At 30.4% G+C, this 19,579-nt stretch overlaps 2 protein-coding genes and 1 non-coding gene across 4 annotated transcripts; 2 read left to right on the top strand and 1 right to left on the bottom strand.

The window, feature by feature from the left end:
• The first annotated feature begins 14,518 nt into the window (after positions 1-14,518).
• On the top strand, positions 14,519-17,697 carry LOC102587786 (autophagy-related protein 8C-like). Of its 2 annotated transcripts, XM_006343223.2 has the most exons (6): positions 14,519-14,615; positions 14,802-14,864; positions 16,544-16,599; positions 16,683-16,735; positions 17,234-17,352; positions 17,438-17,697. In XM_006343223.2, exons 2-6 carry the CDS (start codon positions 14,828-14,830, stop codon positions 17,542-17,544), a joined length of 372 nt encoding a protein of 123 aa, XP_006343285.1. In that variant the 5' UTR covers positions 14,519-14,615; positions 14,802-14,827; the 3' UTR covers positions 17,545-17,697. The 2 variants fall into 2 exon arrangements, with proteins under 2 accessions (XP_006343285.1, XP_006343284.1); XM_006343222.2 differs by lacking the exon at positions 14,519-14,615 and having other exon boundaries at positions 14,676-14,864.
• A 408-nt stretch (positions 17,698-18,105) lies between these two features.
• Positions 18,106-18,177, top strand: TRNAG-UCC (transfer RNA glycine (anticodon UCC)). The gene has a single exon. It is a non-coding gene; the product is annotated as a tRNA-Gly (tRNA).
• A 578-nt stretch (positions 18,178-18,755) lies between these two features.
• Positions 18,756-19,579, bottom strand: LOC102587458 (uncharacterized). The gene is made up of 2 exons (XM_006343221.1): positions 19,402-19,579; positions 18,756-19,089 (listed from the first exon to the last, which is right to left on the bottom strand). Exons 1-2 carry the CDS (start codon positions 19,549-19,551, stop codon positions 18,826-18,828), a joined length of 414 nt encoding a protein of 137 aa, XP_006343283.1. The 5' UTR covers positions 19,552-19,579; the 3' UTR covers positions 18,756-18,825.

The following is a 19,579-nucleotide window of genomic DNA, read 5'->3' as shown; positions in this document are numbered from 1 at the left end:
TAAGGAAACGTGTTGAGTAAAAGAAGAGTAAAGTAAAAGTGTGAGCTGATATATAGAGGAAATTGACAAATATAACCGTCTGTATTGAATAATGGAAAGACAACTCTTCAATTTCTTAACTTCTCCAAAAAAAAATTATAACTATGAGCTCAAGATAATATAAATTTATTAATTTAATAAATGACGTAAATAAATAACTTACATTGTACGTATGTGTAGTTAATGGGATAGTAAAGACTCTTCCTAGAACTATTTTTATTTCTTTAAAGTAATTTTCAACTTATAATATTAGAATCATAGAAAGCCATAAGCTACTGTAAGTTTTTTTAGTAATTATTTTATTAAATTATATACCTATTATTTATTTTTAATTATTTATTATCATTCCGGAAATGTATACACTAATTTTGGAAATCTTATAAAACGAAAGAAATTAATATTTCTTATCATTATTTTAGCTATTATTAGTATTTAATATGACAACATTTAAAAAGGATTACGACAGGAAATGACTTTTCATGATAGTCATTATTGTTTGAGTCCCACGTTTTTTTAATTTTTTTTTATATATATAATAAAGAAGACTATTCTTTGAAGGATATGTAATTCAATATTTATTACATTTGAGGAGGATTATTTTACTATTTAGTATTTAATTATACTTTAGAACATTTTGTTTTAATAAATTAATGTAGCCAAGAATTTGAAATTTTTTGACGTTTTGTTTATCTAAACATGTAGAATTTTGTTTTTGAATAAGAAACATGTAACTAAGCCTTGAGTGAATTGTAATTTTATTATTTACTATTTAATTTATTAAATAATTATAACATTTTGATTTAATGGAGGGGCAAAATGGTAATCCAACTTTGAAGATTGGAGCTTCCCACTTTTAGTAATATATGATATGATATGATGATTAATTACACTTTTGTCAAAGAAGTAGGTCCTAGATGAAAACTAAATTCTAAAAGGACTATGCAATGTTTTTAAAATAGATATAGTAATATATCATGTAAATGAAGACCCACATTTTACTTTTGCTACATAATCAAATCTCTTTATATTGAGATCATACCGAATTTAATTTGTTATTATAGTAAAATATTATTATAGAAATATATACTAAATATAACATGACAGAAATGATCTATTTCAAATAAATATTAACCGTTGTAATAAAATATTATTCTAAAAATAATTGTTACAAAGTATTAAAATTCGAACCTCATCACTAGAATGAAGATTTGGACAACTCGCTAACTGAGCTACATGAGCCGCTATAATCTATTGAGCTCAGCTCACCAGAGTTAACCTTATTTAGATAAGTAAATTATTTTAGTATATAATAAGAAAATAATATTAAATTGATCTTATTAAAAATGAAGAACATTTAGTGAAGAGATGAGTGATTTCTTAAGAAGTGTGCTTAAATTAAAACAATGTCATCATTATCAATAAATATGAAATTTGGATTTTTAATATTATAAATTGAGATTTACAATTCAATCACATTTCATTCGACTATTAAGTTTAAATTGTAAGGATCTTGAAGGTCATTTTCAGAATTTTCTGAAAAATTATCATTTTACCTATTCTGATAGTTGTCTCGAGTCATGTTTGATCAACTCTTGAGGTTAGATTGGAAACCAGATCGAAAAGTTGAGATTTTTTTGAAAGTATTGGAGTTTTGAAAGCTTTTAAGTTGAAATGGTTGACTTTAGTCAACATTTAGAGTTGAGTCTCATAATGAAATTTCGTCAGTTGCATCAACTCCGGAACGTGATTTTTGGTCTAGATGTACTGTTGGTTTGGGTCTCAAGGCTTTTGGTTTGAATTTGGGCCATTAGACAAGATACGGGAAAAGTTAAGGCTAAAGTTTGACTTAAGTCAATGTTTGAGGTTAGAAAGGTCATTTTCGAGTTTTGATGATTTCACTAGGTCTGATTGGTGATATTTGGTCTAATTAAAGGTTTAGTTCAGTTCCTGAAGCTTTTGGATGAATTTCATGTCCTTATTTAGAAATTTGGAGATTCTAAGTTAATGTTCACTTTAGTCAACATTGGGTTAAGGTGACCTTGTTTGGGAATTTTGATGATTTCATTGAGTCCAAATATCACTTTCAAGAAAGTAGCATATTTGATTTGTGTTCGGGAGGTTCTGGATGATTTTTGGGTGAGTTTCTAAGCATTTTAGGTGTTATGGCGTTGTTTTAGCAATTTGTGTCAACTAAAAGGTTCATTCTTAGTTTTAAAGATCGAAAAATTATTCTGAAACTTCTGAAAGTTTGATCATGAATTATAGGATTGATCTTCGAATGTTGGTGCATTTTCGCTAAAATGATATTGGACTTTTATCGCGATATATGAAATAATTATTTACCGAGCAGAAATAATATAATTTGACTGGACAAACGAACACACAATTGAGTTTTAGTTGAACATGCAAGTTCATATCATTATTTAAGATATTTATGGAAAATAATTAGGTCATTTCACTATCGTATGAGGAAGTTACTCTTTTAGTGAAATATTAAGTTATTGGTTTCAGTTGTAAATAGTGTTGTTCATGCATTTAAAATTTCAGATCATGTTCATTTAGTATTTTGAGCATATTGAGAGTTCTAGAGCTCAGAATTGAATGATTCTTGCGATATTCTTCTAGATTTAATTATAAGGGTTAGTATCCAATCCTCATTTAGACGTTCTATCATGATTTCTTCGTTTGATTTTCTTTCCTTATTTGTTAAGTTCTTGGGGAAACTGAGGTTTTATCAATTTGAATTCAGTTTTCTATGAAAAATGTATATTTATGATCTTTATGTTATGGATAAACTGATTTTTGGCATTAACATAGCTTGCTAATTCATCAATTATTTTCTTCATATTAATCGCGTATAAGCATGAGAATTTGAGCTCCCGTTAAAGTTAAAGTTTGATAAATTGAGTATTTCAAGGTTTGACTCCATTTTGAAATAAAATTTCATATTTGAACTTCCCTAAGCATGGATAAGATATACTCAAGAAATATTTTAAATTTGAGCCGGGATTTCGAACCCGCGTATTGGGATTTTTTCTCATGAACTTGTGTTTTAAGTAAATTAGAGTTTTGACCACGATTTCAACTCGTCTTTCTTTACGATTTCACTTGTGAGATTCAAAACCTTTGGGTATTATGATTTTCTATAAAATAAAAATTCAGATTTATCCTTGGCGCTCAGAATTGACTTTTTGGATTGTTTCGAACCCAATGTTTAAAATCAGCATTATGGGTGTCATTGTTCATATTTCCTTATGAATATTCTATACTTGATTATTTGGTGTAGATTATGTGGATTGACGTGAAGGAAATTCTCAAGTTTCGATTTGATTTCTCCCCCTTAAGGCAAGTGGACCTCTTGACCTTTCGTTAAGTGTATTAAACCTTGTATGCCTTGTTGTGTAAATGGGAGTAATGAAAATTGATGAAAGGATTAGTAATATTCTTGTTCTTATTAAATATTGAATGAATTTTAGTTTTGATATTGTGGTGTAAAAAGGAAATTATTGTTATACTATTGTATGATGTACCTTGAATACTTGGATGACTATGTTAATTCACCTTGATGAAGTGCCTTGATTAATTATGATTGGTTGTTAGTGTTGGAATTTTATCCTTTCATTGAGTATTTGTACGTGCGTATTTGTATTGGAACCGAGGCACTGTTATGATGGGCACTATGTGATGTTGATGAAAAATAAGAAAACCACAAGAGGATGTATCATTTCGAGGGATATGTCACACGTCGTGACAAATTTTATCATACCGAGGGTTGTGTCACATACTGCGATGTATACTATGATTTCGTGGGATATGTTGCACGTCGTTGGGGATTCCTTAATATCGCGGATTGTTTCGCACGTTGTGATGATTGCATGACAAATATGTCCCCCATGAGTCCAAGACTAAGATTCAGTGGTGTGTATCATTAGAACAGACATGCATCGTTTTATATGACATTGCACTACATTGCATTGCATTTCACTCTTGTATTATGATATTCATGAGTGATATTGTGGCCTCGTGATTGTTGATTATGGAAGACTGTAATGATATATACATTTATATGTGTTGAGGTGCAAGTTGTAATATTTTATATGTATTCTGTTGTTATTGAGCGAAGACTGTCAGGTTGGGCTGATTGATTCTATGCAAATTTTAGTTTATGGAGGTTCGGATTGTGTGTTGTAGTACTTGTGTTTTGTATTACTTAACTTAAAGTCATTTGGGGTGCTTGTTGAGTATTGTTGTTGTTTTGTATTCACTTCCTTGTTTTCTACACTAGTGTAGGTTACGAGCCCGGATCGTCTTGACCATTCTCTTCTCATCTTCGTCTAAGGCTTGATTTGGGAGTTTGTGAGTTAGCTACTTGTCATCTCGACAGACATCACTACTCTTTCACCATGTCTTGTTATGTTTTAGATACAAAGAAATTCAGACTTATATTTTCTTTGAATCCAATTTAATACTTAGAGGCTTGTACATGTGACATCAGTTTTTGGAGACATCTTGAGTTATGTTATATTTATTTACAATGTTCATATTATGTTAGCCTTGTATTCTATATTTCCGTATTTATCCTGTTTATTTGGGTTTAGGTTGACCTATCTTGGTGGGATAAGACATGTGCCATCACACTTTATTTTCTTATCGTGACATAAATTATTATTTATACTTATATAATGATTTTTCCCCAATATATAAGCTTTAAATTAAAATTGAGTTCAAATGAACACGACATTAATTTATTAGATTCAACTTGCACAAATCTCTATGAATTATCCGACTATGTATTTTGCACAAATCTCTTACTAATTTCTGTATCTGACCCTATTTGTGTATCACATACATATTAAGTATTTAACAACAAAAAAAGGAAAATGACAGTTCAGTGCATAAAGCATTTTGTATTTATATAAGATCCAAAAAAGATTCCTGAAAAAATGCGTGACACAAATAATTTACTCTGACACAAACATCATTAATTAATTCTATGGGTCAAACTCATAACTTATAAGTTGTCGAAGAATAAATTTAAAGTTTCTCTAAGGGTCTCGTTCTAAATATTAAACAAAATTATGCTTTAATTTTAGCAAATTGAAATCTTCTATATAATAACTTGTTTCCGATTGAACACCTAAACACATGATATTCAACTAAAATTTTGAAAAAAAGATCTATGTATATTTTTAAGCACTCATTACATAAATATGTTAGCCACTTAAAATAATCATCTCCTTTAATAATTATACACATTAATCTCAATAAGTTGTAAAATCTTTCGCATATTTCAATTGATATAGACGTGTATGATTAAATGAGGTGGTATATCTCATATGATTACATAATGGACGTTTGAGATTATACATAATATGTTAAAAAGAATTAAGTTTAATATAAAAATATACAGTAGGAATATTAATTCTATCACATATTCAAATACTCAATTGAAATAAATCATAGTTAAAGTCTAAATTTATGTAGACTCCGTGATTTCATGTAGTTAAGGCGCGTGAAAGATGTTTGGATGTCAAGTAGGTTAAAAAAATGTACAAAATAAAATGGATTCGGGGATAACAGGACTTAGTATAGTTAAGATATGTCTCTAAAATTTCGATCATAATCTTGGAATACTTGTGCCTTATCCCAATAATAAATATTCACTGAAAATAGGCAAATTTAAAATATTTGAGAGAATTTGCTAGTTGGTTCTTAGTACTCAAAAAGTAATAGTTATCTATATCGTCAGTGAAATTAATTTTTATACTATCAGGTTAATAGTAACATTTTTTGTAAGGTTATCAATTCATGTATGTTGTAGTAATTTATATGTTATGATCTTATTAATGACTTGATTGTTATGTTGTTGCTACATTCGTGTTGGAAATTCAATATTTTTTGGATGGTTCGACACACAACCGTGACATTGTATGAAAAATGTTGATTTCTTGAAAGATTCTTGAGTGCTATGTGAAAATATTGATTTCTTGAATGATTCTTAAGCGCTAGCTATCGTCGATGTAAAAAATATACACACAAGCAAGCTATGTTGCTTGAACTCTTCAAAATTGTTGCCACAATCGTGTTGGATTCTCCAAAGAAGGACTATTTTTGAAGGATTCGAGCAACATAGTCTGATAGTATAAATTTTTTTACACCAACAATACATAGAACTTAAAGACTCATTCTTGAACACGTGCGTTGCACGTTTATTCTATGTTAATTAGTATAAATTTCTTAAAATAAAAAAGGATAAAAGGAAAAAATTGAGCAGATGCAAGAATTTCAAAAGAAGACATAGCAGAATAAGTCATGTAATTAATATAAAACAAAATTTGAAGATTGAAGATGCAAGCAATGAGCAACAAAGAGCAAAAGAAAATAAAAATTATTAAAAGCGAAACAGAGGTCTACACAACTTAAAGGAAAGTTAATTGAAGAAACTAATATAAAAAAGAATATACCTTTATCCAGAGAGTGTTGTGCTTGTGCATACAACAATTTTTGAGCATTTTAAAGAACAAAGCATTAAAATAAATTGACAATGGATCAAAGGCTAAAGCTATTGGTTTTATAGAAGGTAAAAGGATATGAAAAGTTTTTTTAACATATGGAAGCTAAAAAGAAGTAGAAAACAAAAGAAAATTTGTAATGTCATAACTAAAGAATTAAAGCACAACTCTTGGAATTCAAATTATGTTATTATGTTATTAAAATATTATTATTTAATTGGACCTTTAATCATTTTAATTTAGTGGAAGCGCAAAACGGTAATCCAACTTTGAGGTTAGGATAAGTGAAAGGGAAAAATGGTAATCCAACTTTGAGGTTAGGAGCTTCCCACTTTCAGTAATATTTATGATATTTTGTATCATTATTATTTTCGCTTTTGTATTCTTTTTGCAATTCTGCTTCGAAAATATTTTTTTTCTCGTGAGCTACCCCACAAGCTACGAGAAAGGTATGTATACACTTTATCTTCTCACGTTTCATTTGTGAGATTATTTTATTCTTCAATTTTAATATTACTATTGTTTTCTTCACTTCAGTAATTGTATTATTTATTGTTGTTATTTAAGTCTCTGATTATCATAAACAACATATCTACCTTCACTAAATCGGAGTTATGACTGCACGCATATACACTAAATTTTCAAACCTCACTTCTGAAATTACATTGAGTATGTTGATTGTTCTTATTAATTATCTCTCTGTTTTTGCCATTTTTTCCTTATAATATAAGCATTTGATTTAATTTTATTTTTGGAATTTTGTAAAACCCACAGTAAAATAATTTCTGGGACTTTAGTGGAATATGGTATTCAATTCAGTGTATAAAAAAAAGTTTCCCTTTTTTAAGAGCTATTTGTCCAAAAGTGAAGGAAGGTTCTTGTGTTTGATGATTTCCAAGAAAACCCAACTAGACCGATAAATATTTGGAAAAATTTGCTAGTTGGTTCTTAGTACTCAAAGAGTAATAGTTATATATATCGTCAGTGAAAATAATTTTTATACTATCAGGTTAGTTGTAACATTTTTTGTAAGGTTATCAATTCATGTATGTTATAGTAATTTATATGTTATTATCTTATTAACTACTTGATTGTTATGTTGTTGCTACATTCGTGTTGGATCCTTAAAAAATTCAATATTTTTTTGGGGGATTTGACACACAACCATGACATTGTATGAAAAATGTTGATTTCTTGAATGATTCTTGAGTGCTATGTAAAAAATGTTGATTTCTTAAATGATTCTTAAGCGCTAGCTATGGTCGATGTAAAAAATATACACACAAGCAAGCTACGTTGCTTGAACTCTTCAAAATTGTTGCCACAATCGTGTTGGATTCTCCAAAAGAGGACTATTTTTGAAGGATTCGAGCAACATAGCCTGATTGTATAAATATTTTTACACCAACAATACATTGAACTTAAAGACTCATTCTCGAACACGTGCTATGTTAATTAGTATAATTTTTTAAAATAAAAAAAAATAAAAAATAAAAAAATTGAGCAGATGCTAGAATTTCAAAAGAATACCTAGCAAAATAAGTCATGTAATTAATATAAAACAAAATTTGAAGATTGAAGATGCAAGCAACGAACAACAAAGAGCAAAAGAGAACAAAAATTATTAAAAGCAAAACAGAGGTCTACACAACTTAAAGGAAAGTTAATTGAAGAAACTAATATAAAAAGAATATACCTTTATCCAGAGAGTGTTGTGCATACAACAAATTTTGAGCATTTTAAAGAACAAAACATTAAAATAAATTGACAATGGACCAAAGGCTAAAGCTATTGATTTTATAGAAGGTAAAATGATATGAAAAGTTTTTTAACATATGGAAGCTAAAAAGAAGTAGAAATCAAAAGAAATTTGTAATGTCATAACTAAAGAGTTAAAGTACAACTTTTGGAATTCAAATTATGTTATTATGTAATTAAAATATTATTATTTAATTGGACATTTAATCATTTTAATTAAGTGGAAGGGTAAGACATTAATCCAACTTTGAGGTTAGGATAAGTGGAAGGACAAAATGGTAATCCAACTTTGAGGTTAGAAGCTTCCCACTTTTAGTAATATATGATATGATATTTTGTATCTTTCTTATTTTAGCTTTTGTATTTTTTTGCAATTTTGGTTTGTAAACTTTTTTTTTTCTCGTGAGCTACCCCACAAGCTACGAGAAAGGTATGTATACACTTTATCTTCCCACGTTTCATTCGTGAGATTATTTTATTCTTCAATTTTAATATTGCTATTGTTTTCTTCACTTCAATAATTGTATTATTTATTGTTGTTATTTAATCCGTTGATTATCATAAACAACATCTCTACCTTCATTAAATAGGAGTTACGACTGCACGCATATACACTACATTTTCAGATCTCACTTTTGAAATTACATTGAGTATGTTTATTGTTGTTATTAATTATTTCTATGTTTTTGCCATTTTTTTCTTTATAATGTAAGCATTTGAATTTTATTTGTTTTGTAATTCGATAAACCCACAGTAAAATAATTTCTGAAATTTTAGTGGAATATGCTATTCAATTCAGTGTACCGTTTTTTTTTAAAAAAGGATAAAAAAAGTTTCCCTTTTTAAAAGAGCTATTTGTCCAAAAGTGAAGGAAGGTTCTTGTGTTTGATGATTTCCAAGAAAACCCAACTAGACCTATACATATTTGGGAGAATTTGCTAGTTGGTTCTTAGTACTCAAAGAGTAATTGTTACATATATCGTCAGTGAAAATATTTTTTATACTATCAGGTTAGTAGTAACATTTTTTGTAAGGTTATCAATTCATGTATGTTATAGTAATTTATATGTTATTATCTTATTAATGACTTGATTGTTATGTTGTTTCTACATTCGTGTTGAATCAATATGTTTTGTAGGATTCGACACACACCCGTGACATTGTATGAAAAATGTTGATTACTTGAATGATTCTTGAGTGCTATGTGAAAAATGTTGATTTCTTGAATGATTCTTAAGTGCTAGCTATCGTCGATGTTAAAAATATACACACAAGCAAGCTATGTTGCTTGAACTCTTCAAAATTGTTGCCACAATCGTGTTGGATTCTCCAAAAAAAGACTATTTTTGAAGGATTCAAGTAACATAGCCTGATTGTAAAAATATTTTTACACCAATGATACATACTATAAATTAGTATAAATTTCTTAAAATAAAAAAGGAAAAAATTGAGCAGATGCAAGAATTTCAAAAGAAGACCTAGCAAAATAAGTCACGTAATTAATATAAAACAAAATTTGAAGATTGAAGATGCAAGCAATGAACAACAAAGAGCAAAAGAGAACAAAAATTATTAAAAGCAAAACAATGGTCTACACAACTTAAAGGAAAGTTAATTGAAGAAACTAACATAAAAAAAAATATACCTTTATCCAGAAAGTGTTGTGCATACAACAAATTTTGAGCATTTTAAAGAACAAACATTAAAATAAATTGACAATGGACCAAAGGCTAAAGCTATTGGTTTTATAGAAGGTAAAATGATATGAAAAGTTTTTTAACATATGGAAGCTAAAAAGAAGTAGAAAACAAAAGAAATTTGTAATGTCATAACTAAAGAATTAAAGTACAACTCTTGGAATTCAAATTATGTTATTATGTATTTAAAATATTATTATTTAATTGGACATTTAATCATTTTAATTAAGTGGAAGGGTAAGACATTAATCCAACTTTGAGGTTAGGATAAGTGGAAGGACAAAATGGTAATCCAACTTTGAGGTTAGAAGCTTCCCACTTTTAGTAATATATGATATGATATTTTGTATCTTTCTTATTTTAGCTTTTGTATTTTTCTTGCAATTCTGCTTCGAAAACTTTTTTTTTTCTCGTGAGCTACCCCACAAGCTACGAGAAAGGTATGTATACACTTTATCTTCCCACGTTTCATTCGTGAGATTATTTTATTCTTCTATTTTAATATTGCTATTGTTTTCTTCACTTCAATAATTGTATTATTTATTGTTGTTATTTAATCCGTTGATTATCATAAACAACATATCTACCTTCATTAAATAGGAGTTACGATTGCAGACATATACACTACATTTTCAGATCTCACTTCTGAAATTACATTGAGTATGTTTATTGTTGTTATTAATTATTTCTATGTTTTTGCCATTTTTTTCCTTATAATGTAAGCATTTGAATTTTATTTGTTTTGTAATTCGGTAAAACCCACAGTAAAATAATTTCTGAAATTTTAGTGGAATATGCTATGCAATTCAGTGTACCGTTTTTTTTAAAAAAGGATAAAAAAAGTTTCCCTTTTTAAAAGAGCTATTTGTCCGAAAGTGAAGGAAGGTTCTTGTGTTTGATGATTTCCAAGAAAACCCAACTAGACCTATAAATATTTGGGAGAATTTGCTAGTTGGTTCTTAGTACTCAAAGAGTAATAGTTATATATATCGTCAGTGAAAATAATTGTTATAATATCAGGTTAGTAGTAACATATTTTGTAAGGTTATCAATTCATGTATGTTATAGTAACTTATATGTTATTATCTTATTAATTACTTGATTGTTATGTTGTTGCTACATTCGTGTTGGATCCTAAAAAAATCAATATTTTTTTGAAGGATTCGACATACAAACGTGACATTGTATGAAAAATGTTGATTTCTTGAATGATTCTTGAGTGCTAAGTGAAAAATGTTGACTTCTTGAATGATTCTTAAGCGCTAGCTATGGTCGATGTAAAAAATATACACACAAGCAAACTATGTTGCTTGAACTCTTCAAAATTGTTGCCACAATCGTGTTGGATTCTCCAAAAAAGGACTATTTTTGAAGGATTCGAGCAACATAGCCTGATTGTATAAATATTTTTACACCAACAATACATAGAACTTAAAGACTCATTCTCGAACATGTGCATTGCACGTGTATTCTATGTTAATTAGTATAAATTTCTTAAAATAAAAAAAAATAAAAAAGGAAAAAATTGAGCAGATGCAAGAATTTCAAAAGAAGACCTAGCAAAATAAGTCACGTAATTAATATAAAACAAAATTTGAATATTGAAGATGCAAGCAATGAACAACAAAGAGCAAAAGTGAACAAAAATTATTAAAAGCAAAGCAGAGGTCTACACAACTTAAAGGAAAGTTAATTGAAGAAACTAATATAAAAAGGAATATACCTTTATCAAGAGAGTCTTGTGCATACACCAAATTTTGAGTATTTTAAAGACAAAGCATTAAAATAAATTGACAATGGACCAAAGGCTAAATCTATTGGTTTTATAGAAGGTAAAAGGATATGAAAAGTTTTTTAACATATGGAAGCTAAAAAGAAGTAGAAAACAAATGAAATTTGTAATGTCATAACTAAAGAATTAAAGTACAACTCTTGGAATTCAAATTATGTTATTGTGTAATTAAAATATTATTATTTAAATAGACATTTAATCATTTTAATTAAGTGGAAGGGCAAAACGGTAATCTAACTTTGAGGTTAGGATAAGTGGAAGGGCAAAATGGTAGTCCTTTCAGATTAGGAGCTTCCACTTTTAGTAATATATGATATGATTTTAGTAGTATCCAACCAACAACATAAGACAATCCATCTTCATCATGTGTCAATGTCATTTTTCAGTTGCAATATGATCTTCCTTATTAGCTTAAAGAAGTTTTCGATCAATGGTAAAATTATGAAATTATCTTTGCGTGGCAACTAGATGTTATAGGATTGAATCGTGGAATCAATAACTTGTACTTGCATCCAGTGGCGGATCCAGGATTTAGAGTCCGGGGGTGCCAAATAAACTTATCGATTAAATTAATTTTATATTTGATTAAATTATTCGCCTTTTCGATATATATCATAAATCAATCAATAAAATATAAATAATAAGATATTACAAATCCACACTCCACACTAAAAGCATGAAGTTAACAAATTTAAAACTTTCAATAATATTACTATTTACTAATATTATAAATATTCAACATTCATTTACAATTGTCCTCGACGAGTTTTCATATTCTGAAAACGATCGATAATGACATCATTACTAACATTTATAAATACATCACGCTCTATGTAACACACTAGACAATCATTTAATCATTTATAAATACTGATCCAGCACACCATAGTAATTGTAAGCAGTGGCGGATCCGCCAATGATCCAGCACACCATATGAAATCAATCATCACTAATTAAAACTTAAAAGAACTCAAGAAATAGAAATAAAAAAAAATCTTACAAAAATAGAATTGCAAACTTACAATCTATAAAAAGTTGTGGATGGATGGAGAAAAGTGAAAACAAAAGCACCCAAATGAGGCTTAGCCGCTGAACGGAATGCTAAGACGGGCGGGGGGCGGCAACGACAAGAAGTGATTTGGGTTCGGAATGGGGTAATAAATTTTTTGGAGAAGTTGAAACTCTTCAAGTGAATCTAAATTAAGGTCATCTATAAGACTAGAAGGATTGACATTCGTACTAGAACTTGCTTGAGAATGGTTAAATTTCACAAGAAACTTCTCCATCTCAATTCACAAAACTAGAACACTTTCCTACAAAAATTAAAATTCAATTCAACTCACAATTAATTCAAATTTAATAGGGTAAGGCATAGTTAATTCAAATTAACATGATTCATATCACACAATTTTTAACCAATAATGTCTTACAATGTTCATTAGAAATTTAGAATATCAAAGTAAAATCAAAACTCTTGTCTAATATGAAATCAATCATCACTGATTAAAACTTAAAAGAACTCAAGAAATAGAAATAAAAAAAATCTTACAAAAATAGAATTGCAAACTTACAATCTATAAAAAGTTGTGGATGGATGGAGAAAAGTGAAAACAAAAGCACCCAAATGAGGCTTAGCCGCTGAACGGAATGCTAAGACGGGCGGGGGGCGGCAACGACAAGAAGTGATTTGGGTTCGGAATGGGGTAATAAATTTTTTGGAGAAGTTGAAACTTGGAGGAAGAAGGGTTTGGAAATAGTTGAAGAGAAAGAGAACACTTCTAAGTCAAAGGAGTAATGTAATTAATTTAATTTAAGTCAATAACAATTATAAAATAAAATAAAATAATGTGCCAGCTGTTTTCCTTAAAAAAAAAAGGGGCTTGGAGCCTTTTTTTCACTTTAAAAACGTCTTCAACAATTTTTCAAAAAAATAGGTTCAAATGGGATTCGAACCCGCAACCTCAACCTTCTAAAGTTGCCCTCCTACCATGGCACCACAAGCCTATTTTGTTCTGTGGGTGGCACACTTTATATTTATATAAATATTATGTATATATACCTATGTATATATAGAGTTTCCGTCGAAGTTCGGGGGTGGCGTGGCACCCCCACTGCCCTTCATAGGTCCGCCCCTGCTTGCATCAAGATGTATAGATGACCTATATCACTTTTATTGGAGGTGTAGTTCTTTCTTAGATCCTACGTGAATGCGGAATGCTTTGTGCATCAAACTAATCTTTTTATGATTTTTCTTACTAGCAAGGCAAGAGGCCAGTCACACTTGTGTGAGCTCATATCAAAGTTGGCTGCCTACATCACATTTAGTTGGGGTACAATTTTTTATTAATTTGCATAAACATATAATGCTTTGTGCATCAAATTTTTCTTTTTATAATTTTCCTTGATAGCAAGGCAAGATTTCACCTTCTATTACTATTAGTGAGTTTCGAATACTGAATGGTTAAATTTCTAGCATATTGATTTATTTTTTTAAAAAGGAAAAGACTTTTAAAATTTTGTAATTTAATTGACTAAAAAATTCATTAAAATAGATTAAAATTGATTCTTTCCTTAATCAATTTTAAATCAAATATGGCAAGTCCCATTATATACGCAAACCGCCACAACCACGCAAGGAAAACGCCGTCGTTTTCATCTTTTAAGTTACTCCACGACGTCGTTTTATTACCCAATCCAAACATATAATTACATAAATAATTCATAGAGTTTTCTTGTGAATTTAAACAAAAATCATTAAGTTTCGTGTACGATTCAGAAATCAGAAAAAAACCCCAATTTGTTCTCTGTTGAATTCTGGTAAAAAAATAATTATAATTATGATTCTTGATTTTGATGTGTAGAAAAGTTCATATATTAAAGTTCACCTTTTTTTTTGTTTTCTTGCATTTTTGAGTAAATTTAGAGATACCCTTTTGCTTGAATTGCGTTTATAAGTGTATATTTATGTGATTCTGATGTTCTTTAGATGTTTGAAATTTGCAGTAAGAGATAAAAGTTTGAGTCTTGCAATGGCTAAGAGTTCTTTCAAGGTTGAACATCCTTTGGGTATGTTTTCTTTTAACTTTTCTTTGTTGAACATGATTTGATTATGTTTAAATTGAATTATTGGTAGACAGAGATGATAAAGTAGAGGGTCTTTTGGAAATCGCCTCTATACCTTCACGAGGTAGTGGTAAGGTCTGCCCCCTGACCCCATTAGTGGGATTTCACCGGGTATGTTGTTGTTGTAGAGTAAATGTGTGCAGACTTAGTGTGTGTGTGGATTATATGTGTATACATATAGCGAGGATAATTATTGAGCGGTGATCAATCAATCTATTTGTATGATAATACTAGTTTCCTATATAAAATTGTAGTGTCCGGTTGAAGAATAGTTGTGCTATAGCATCCAATAGTGTTTATGTAGGTCTGTCATTTGTAGACATACATGTGTGTGTTATTGTCACGACCTAAGTACAGGGAATGTATTGTCCGCTTTGGGCCTAGGCTGATAAGGATTTGTCTTTCAAGAAGGGCCATATCGAGCCATAAAAGCACTTACCGTGTGAACTTGAGCTATGTCGTATAAAACTCTTCACTTTCCTCTTACATTTTGATGTGGTTCGTCTAAGATGTCATATGCACCTCATCTTCAGAAGCTCTCATTAGCTTGCCTTCCGTCAAGGGAATCAAATACACCCTAATCAGTCCTAGCTGAGGTTTTCCCCTCTCTTACCATATTTTTCACGATCCAAATCCATGGCACATATTGTCCGCTTTGGACCTAGGGCCAAACGGATTTGTCTTTCGGGTTATGCACATTGGGCCCTAATTGCGCATGTACTATGTGAACTTGAGCTATACTTTATAAAGCTCTTCACTTTCCTTTCCCATTCTGATGTGGGATTTGCCTAAGGTGTCATCTGCATCTCATCTTCGGCCAGTCCTGCTTGACCCATCCTCCGTAGGTGGCGTCACAGTTAGTTTGCTTGCACACGCTGTTGGTGCAGCTATACCCACCATCCAAATGCTACATCAGCTTATGTTGGTAGGTGCCAGGATGTGGGTAGTTTAGTGATGTTTATGCTTTGTAGCCGCCTTGTTACATTGTATATATTTGAATATTTCTAGATGCCTCTTTGAGGGTAAGTTAATTGACTAAAGCTAAATATTTGGTAAAGCAACAACCAGATATCATTGAAGTTTTAATCTATATCCTATCATGGTCTGATGGTATATATATGTTTTGTTCTTAGTCTTCCTGAATCTAGGAATATATCTGGTGCATGAATTCATTACTAAAGTACCAGGGTATAATTGCAGATTTTAGCTAAAACGCAGCTTATTCATATAGACAACACTAACTAGTTGAGATAAGTGTGTCAATTAAAAAATTTCTAATTTGCCTTAAAAGGTAATATTTAGTATGGGAATGAATTGAGTGGAATAGCTGACCCCAACTGATTTTGCAGTTGATATTTAGTTGATTGTTTGATAATCTGATTTGGGATTGCCGACTAGTATAGGAAGTGATGGTTTTTGATGCTTTTCTTTCCATATAGCTTCTAGATATCAGATGTGTTACCTGTTCTTATGATGTTCTTTTCATTTTCTTTCGAGCATATCCATATTTACTTGAGCTGATAACTTCCTGGCATCTCCCTTCCTAAGAAAAGCCGGGGAATGAGACAAAAAGGGTGTATGTAATTTTTCTGATGTTTTCAATGTTTGTCCTTTTTAAATAGAGAGGAGACAGGCAGAATCTTCTCGCATTAGAGAGAAGTATCCTGACAGAATTCCGGTATGATATCTGTTGTTAAAAAGGTCTTACTCTTCATTGATACTTCAATACCCTTATTTCTCATGGCTATGTTTCCCATTCAGGTGATTGTTGAGAGAGCAGAAAAGAGTGATATCTCCGACATTGATAAGAAGAAGTAAGTTGCTTCTGTGCTGTCCGATTATGATGCTTGTTAATAATCAAGTGCTCAATTTTGATACATTAACAACACCAATTTTCTGTTGATAGATCTTGTGAATGCTGGTTGTAGTAACACAAGTTTGGCAGAATTTGTCTCCAGAAGTGATTATAAAATAAGAGTATTTAATAATGTAATGATATTTTAATGTGGTTTGTCATGGTCGCCTCTACAAGGTAAGAGTGAGATCGGGCGTTGGTGCTAAAATAACTAATAAGTAGCTCTATTGGTATAATATATGTGTGGGGAACAAACAGTCTAGGTACCTCAAGTGTTTCTTCCTTTTGCAATTAAACACAGGCTGATGCTTGAGTTCCATGCTACTTGTTACGCAATAAACTTCAATATGTTATAACAGAATTAGTCTCATATTACTTGATTGTTGCCGATTGTTAATTCCTATGTATAAGTAGATCCGACAGGACCATTATTTACTTGTCTTACGTTGTGACATAGGTACCTCGTCCCAGCTGACTTGACTGTTGGCCAATTTGTTTACGTGGTCCGAAAGAGGATCAATCTCAGTGCTGAAATGGCCATATTTGTCTTTGTCAGAAACATTCTGCCTCCAACTGGTAAGTGAAGTAGATTATAACATAAGGTCTTGATACTTTTCCAAGACATTTGTCTTTGACATATCTTCCTTCCTTCCTGTTGCAGCTGCTCTGATGTCTGCAATTTACGAGGAAAACAAGGATGAAGACGGATTCCTTTATATGACATATAGCGGTGAAAATACATTTGGTTTCCTCGAGCTTGGGAATTAATATTTCAAGTTAACTATCTGTATTGTAAATCTGCTACCACTTTGATTTGTTCATGGATGGTTTAAGATGACTTGTTTTTTGTTAAAGAAATGCTCATAAAATGTACAGATGACAAGTCTTTGCACACTTATCCCAATATCTCTTTTATCTTCACTAGTATTGTTGTATGACTTCATGCGCCANNNATCCTCTATCCCCCACCCCCCCCCCCCCCCTACCCCCCAACCCAAAAGTTTTTGCTGATAAGGCAGAACTTGTGGTACAAGTGAATCTAGAGTTGACGGAATTAATCCATGAAATCATAACTCACCCAATCTGCTTAAGTTTAGGTTGATTATTGATCCGCTCATTTATTAGTTCAATTCATTTTAAAAACTCAACTCATTTCAGTCTATCGAAGTTTGAGTTGATATCTATATTGATTCGTGAAAAGGGGAAAGGACTAAAAAATTGATATGGGATCTTTGAATGGTCTCACAAAAGGACCATATAATTAAGACAACTCTTGTTTTGTTTTATGTATTTCTATTAATTTTCTTAATATAAAAGTATGTCATCAAAGCGTTTGTAGTCCAACGGTTAGGATAATTGCCTTCCAAGCAATAGACCCGGGTTCGACTCCCGGCAGACGCAAATTTTTAAACCTTTTTTTTGTATATATAGGAAAATGATCTATCACGGTGTGATGTATATAAATACTTTTAAGATAATAAGTATTTTTAAAATACTAGTAAATTATCATTATTACTAGGTTGTGGGATGATTCAAACTCAAGGGGGTAAAGTGCATGATAGCATGAATACCCGATTTTGATGTTATCATTTAGTTTGAGTCAATTATATATGTTTTTTCGCACATATATTTATTTTAGAATAACTTAAGACATATGATGTCATTGGAACTAAAGTTAACCATATGATGGTCAATGTGTGGCAAAAATAATTTTAGTCCAATTATTTTTAGTTGAGTTTAGGAGAAAATGACTAAAGTTTAATTTGTCAAGCTTAATTTCAAACTATATCTGAAGTAGATAATATGTGCAAAGTTTTTGAGAAGATGAGTAAAAATAAAATGATGATACCAAAACAAACTCTGTGGTCAAATTTCTTATTTTGGGACTTCTATAGAAATACACGAAATAAAATTCATATTTATAAATTATAATAATTCACAATACATCAAATTTATTTCAAAATATTACAACTCAAAATTTTAATAATATTGCATAAACCAAGTGTAGAAAATTGATACGACAAAATATAAGATATTTAACCATTATTATTAAATAGAGTAATATTTTAATTCCCTATCAACAGCTTTCTTCAAGAAACTATTTTCTTCAAGTACCATTTGAATTGGCAAGAACCCTAAACCATTAGCCATAGCCATCATCATCTCCTTCATCTCTTGTTTAAATTCTTCCAAATCCACCGTCCCGTTCGAGTCGCGATCGAATTGAACGAAGATTGAACTATAAACTCGAGAAACCTCGTTTGGATCGGTTTTCACATCGATACCAAAATGTGTATCGAAGACCCTCAACCCCTGCAATCAGTAGCGAAATCAAAAATTTTGTTAAGAATATTGCTCAAAATTTAGTTAGACATTTTGAATATAATTTTTTTGATGATATTGTAATTTGACATGTGGGGTCTTAAGAAGATGATGTGTACCCTGACCTTATTCCTATCTACAATTGTAAGGTGAGGTCGTTTCTAATACAAAAAGTTTTAAAAGGGTAATAGAAAATAATCTTAAAAAAAATTAAAAATATACTTTATAGAAAATAATCTTTTTGAAAAATAAAATATTCTAGCTGACTACCCTTTAATCTATATGGCTCTGATCCGCCCTTACCTGCAACTCTTTCAACATTTCTGAATAAGAAAGTATGCCATCATGATCTTTATCGAGATTGTTGAAGCGCTCAGCGATGAATTCGCTGAACGCTTCTTCGTCTTCCACGAAGCTAAGGATTGTGGCACCATCAAGAACCTCTACACTCATTTTGTGGTGTTAATTTGTAGCTATTGGA

This window comes from Solanum tuberosum, unplaced genomic scaffold (genome assembly GCF_000226075.1).
Source record: "Solanum tuberosum cultivar DM 1-3 516 R44 unplaced genomic scaffold, SolTub_3.0 scf00039, whole genome shotgun sequence".
NCBI lineage: Eukaryota > Viridiplantae > Streptophyta > Magnoliopsida > Solanales > Solanaceae > Solanum > Solanum tuberosum.
The sequence above is the reverse complement of the archived record's forward strand: the minus strand, read 5'-3'. Positions and strand labels throughout refer to the sequence as shown.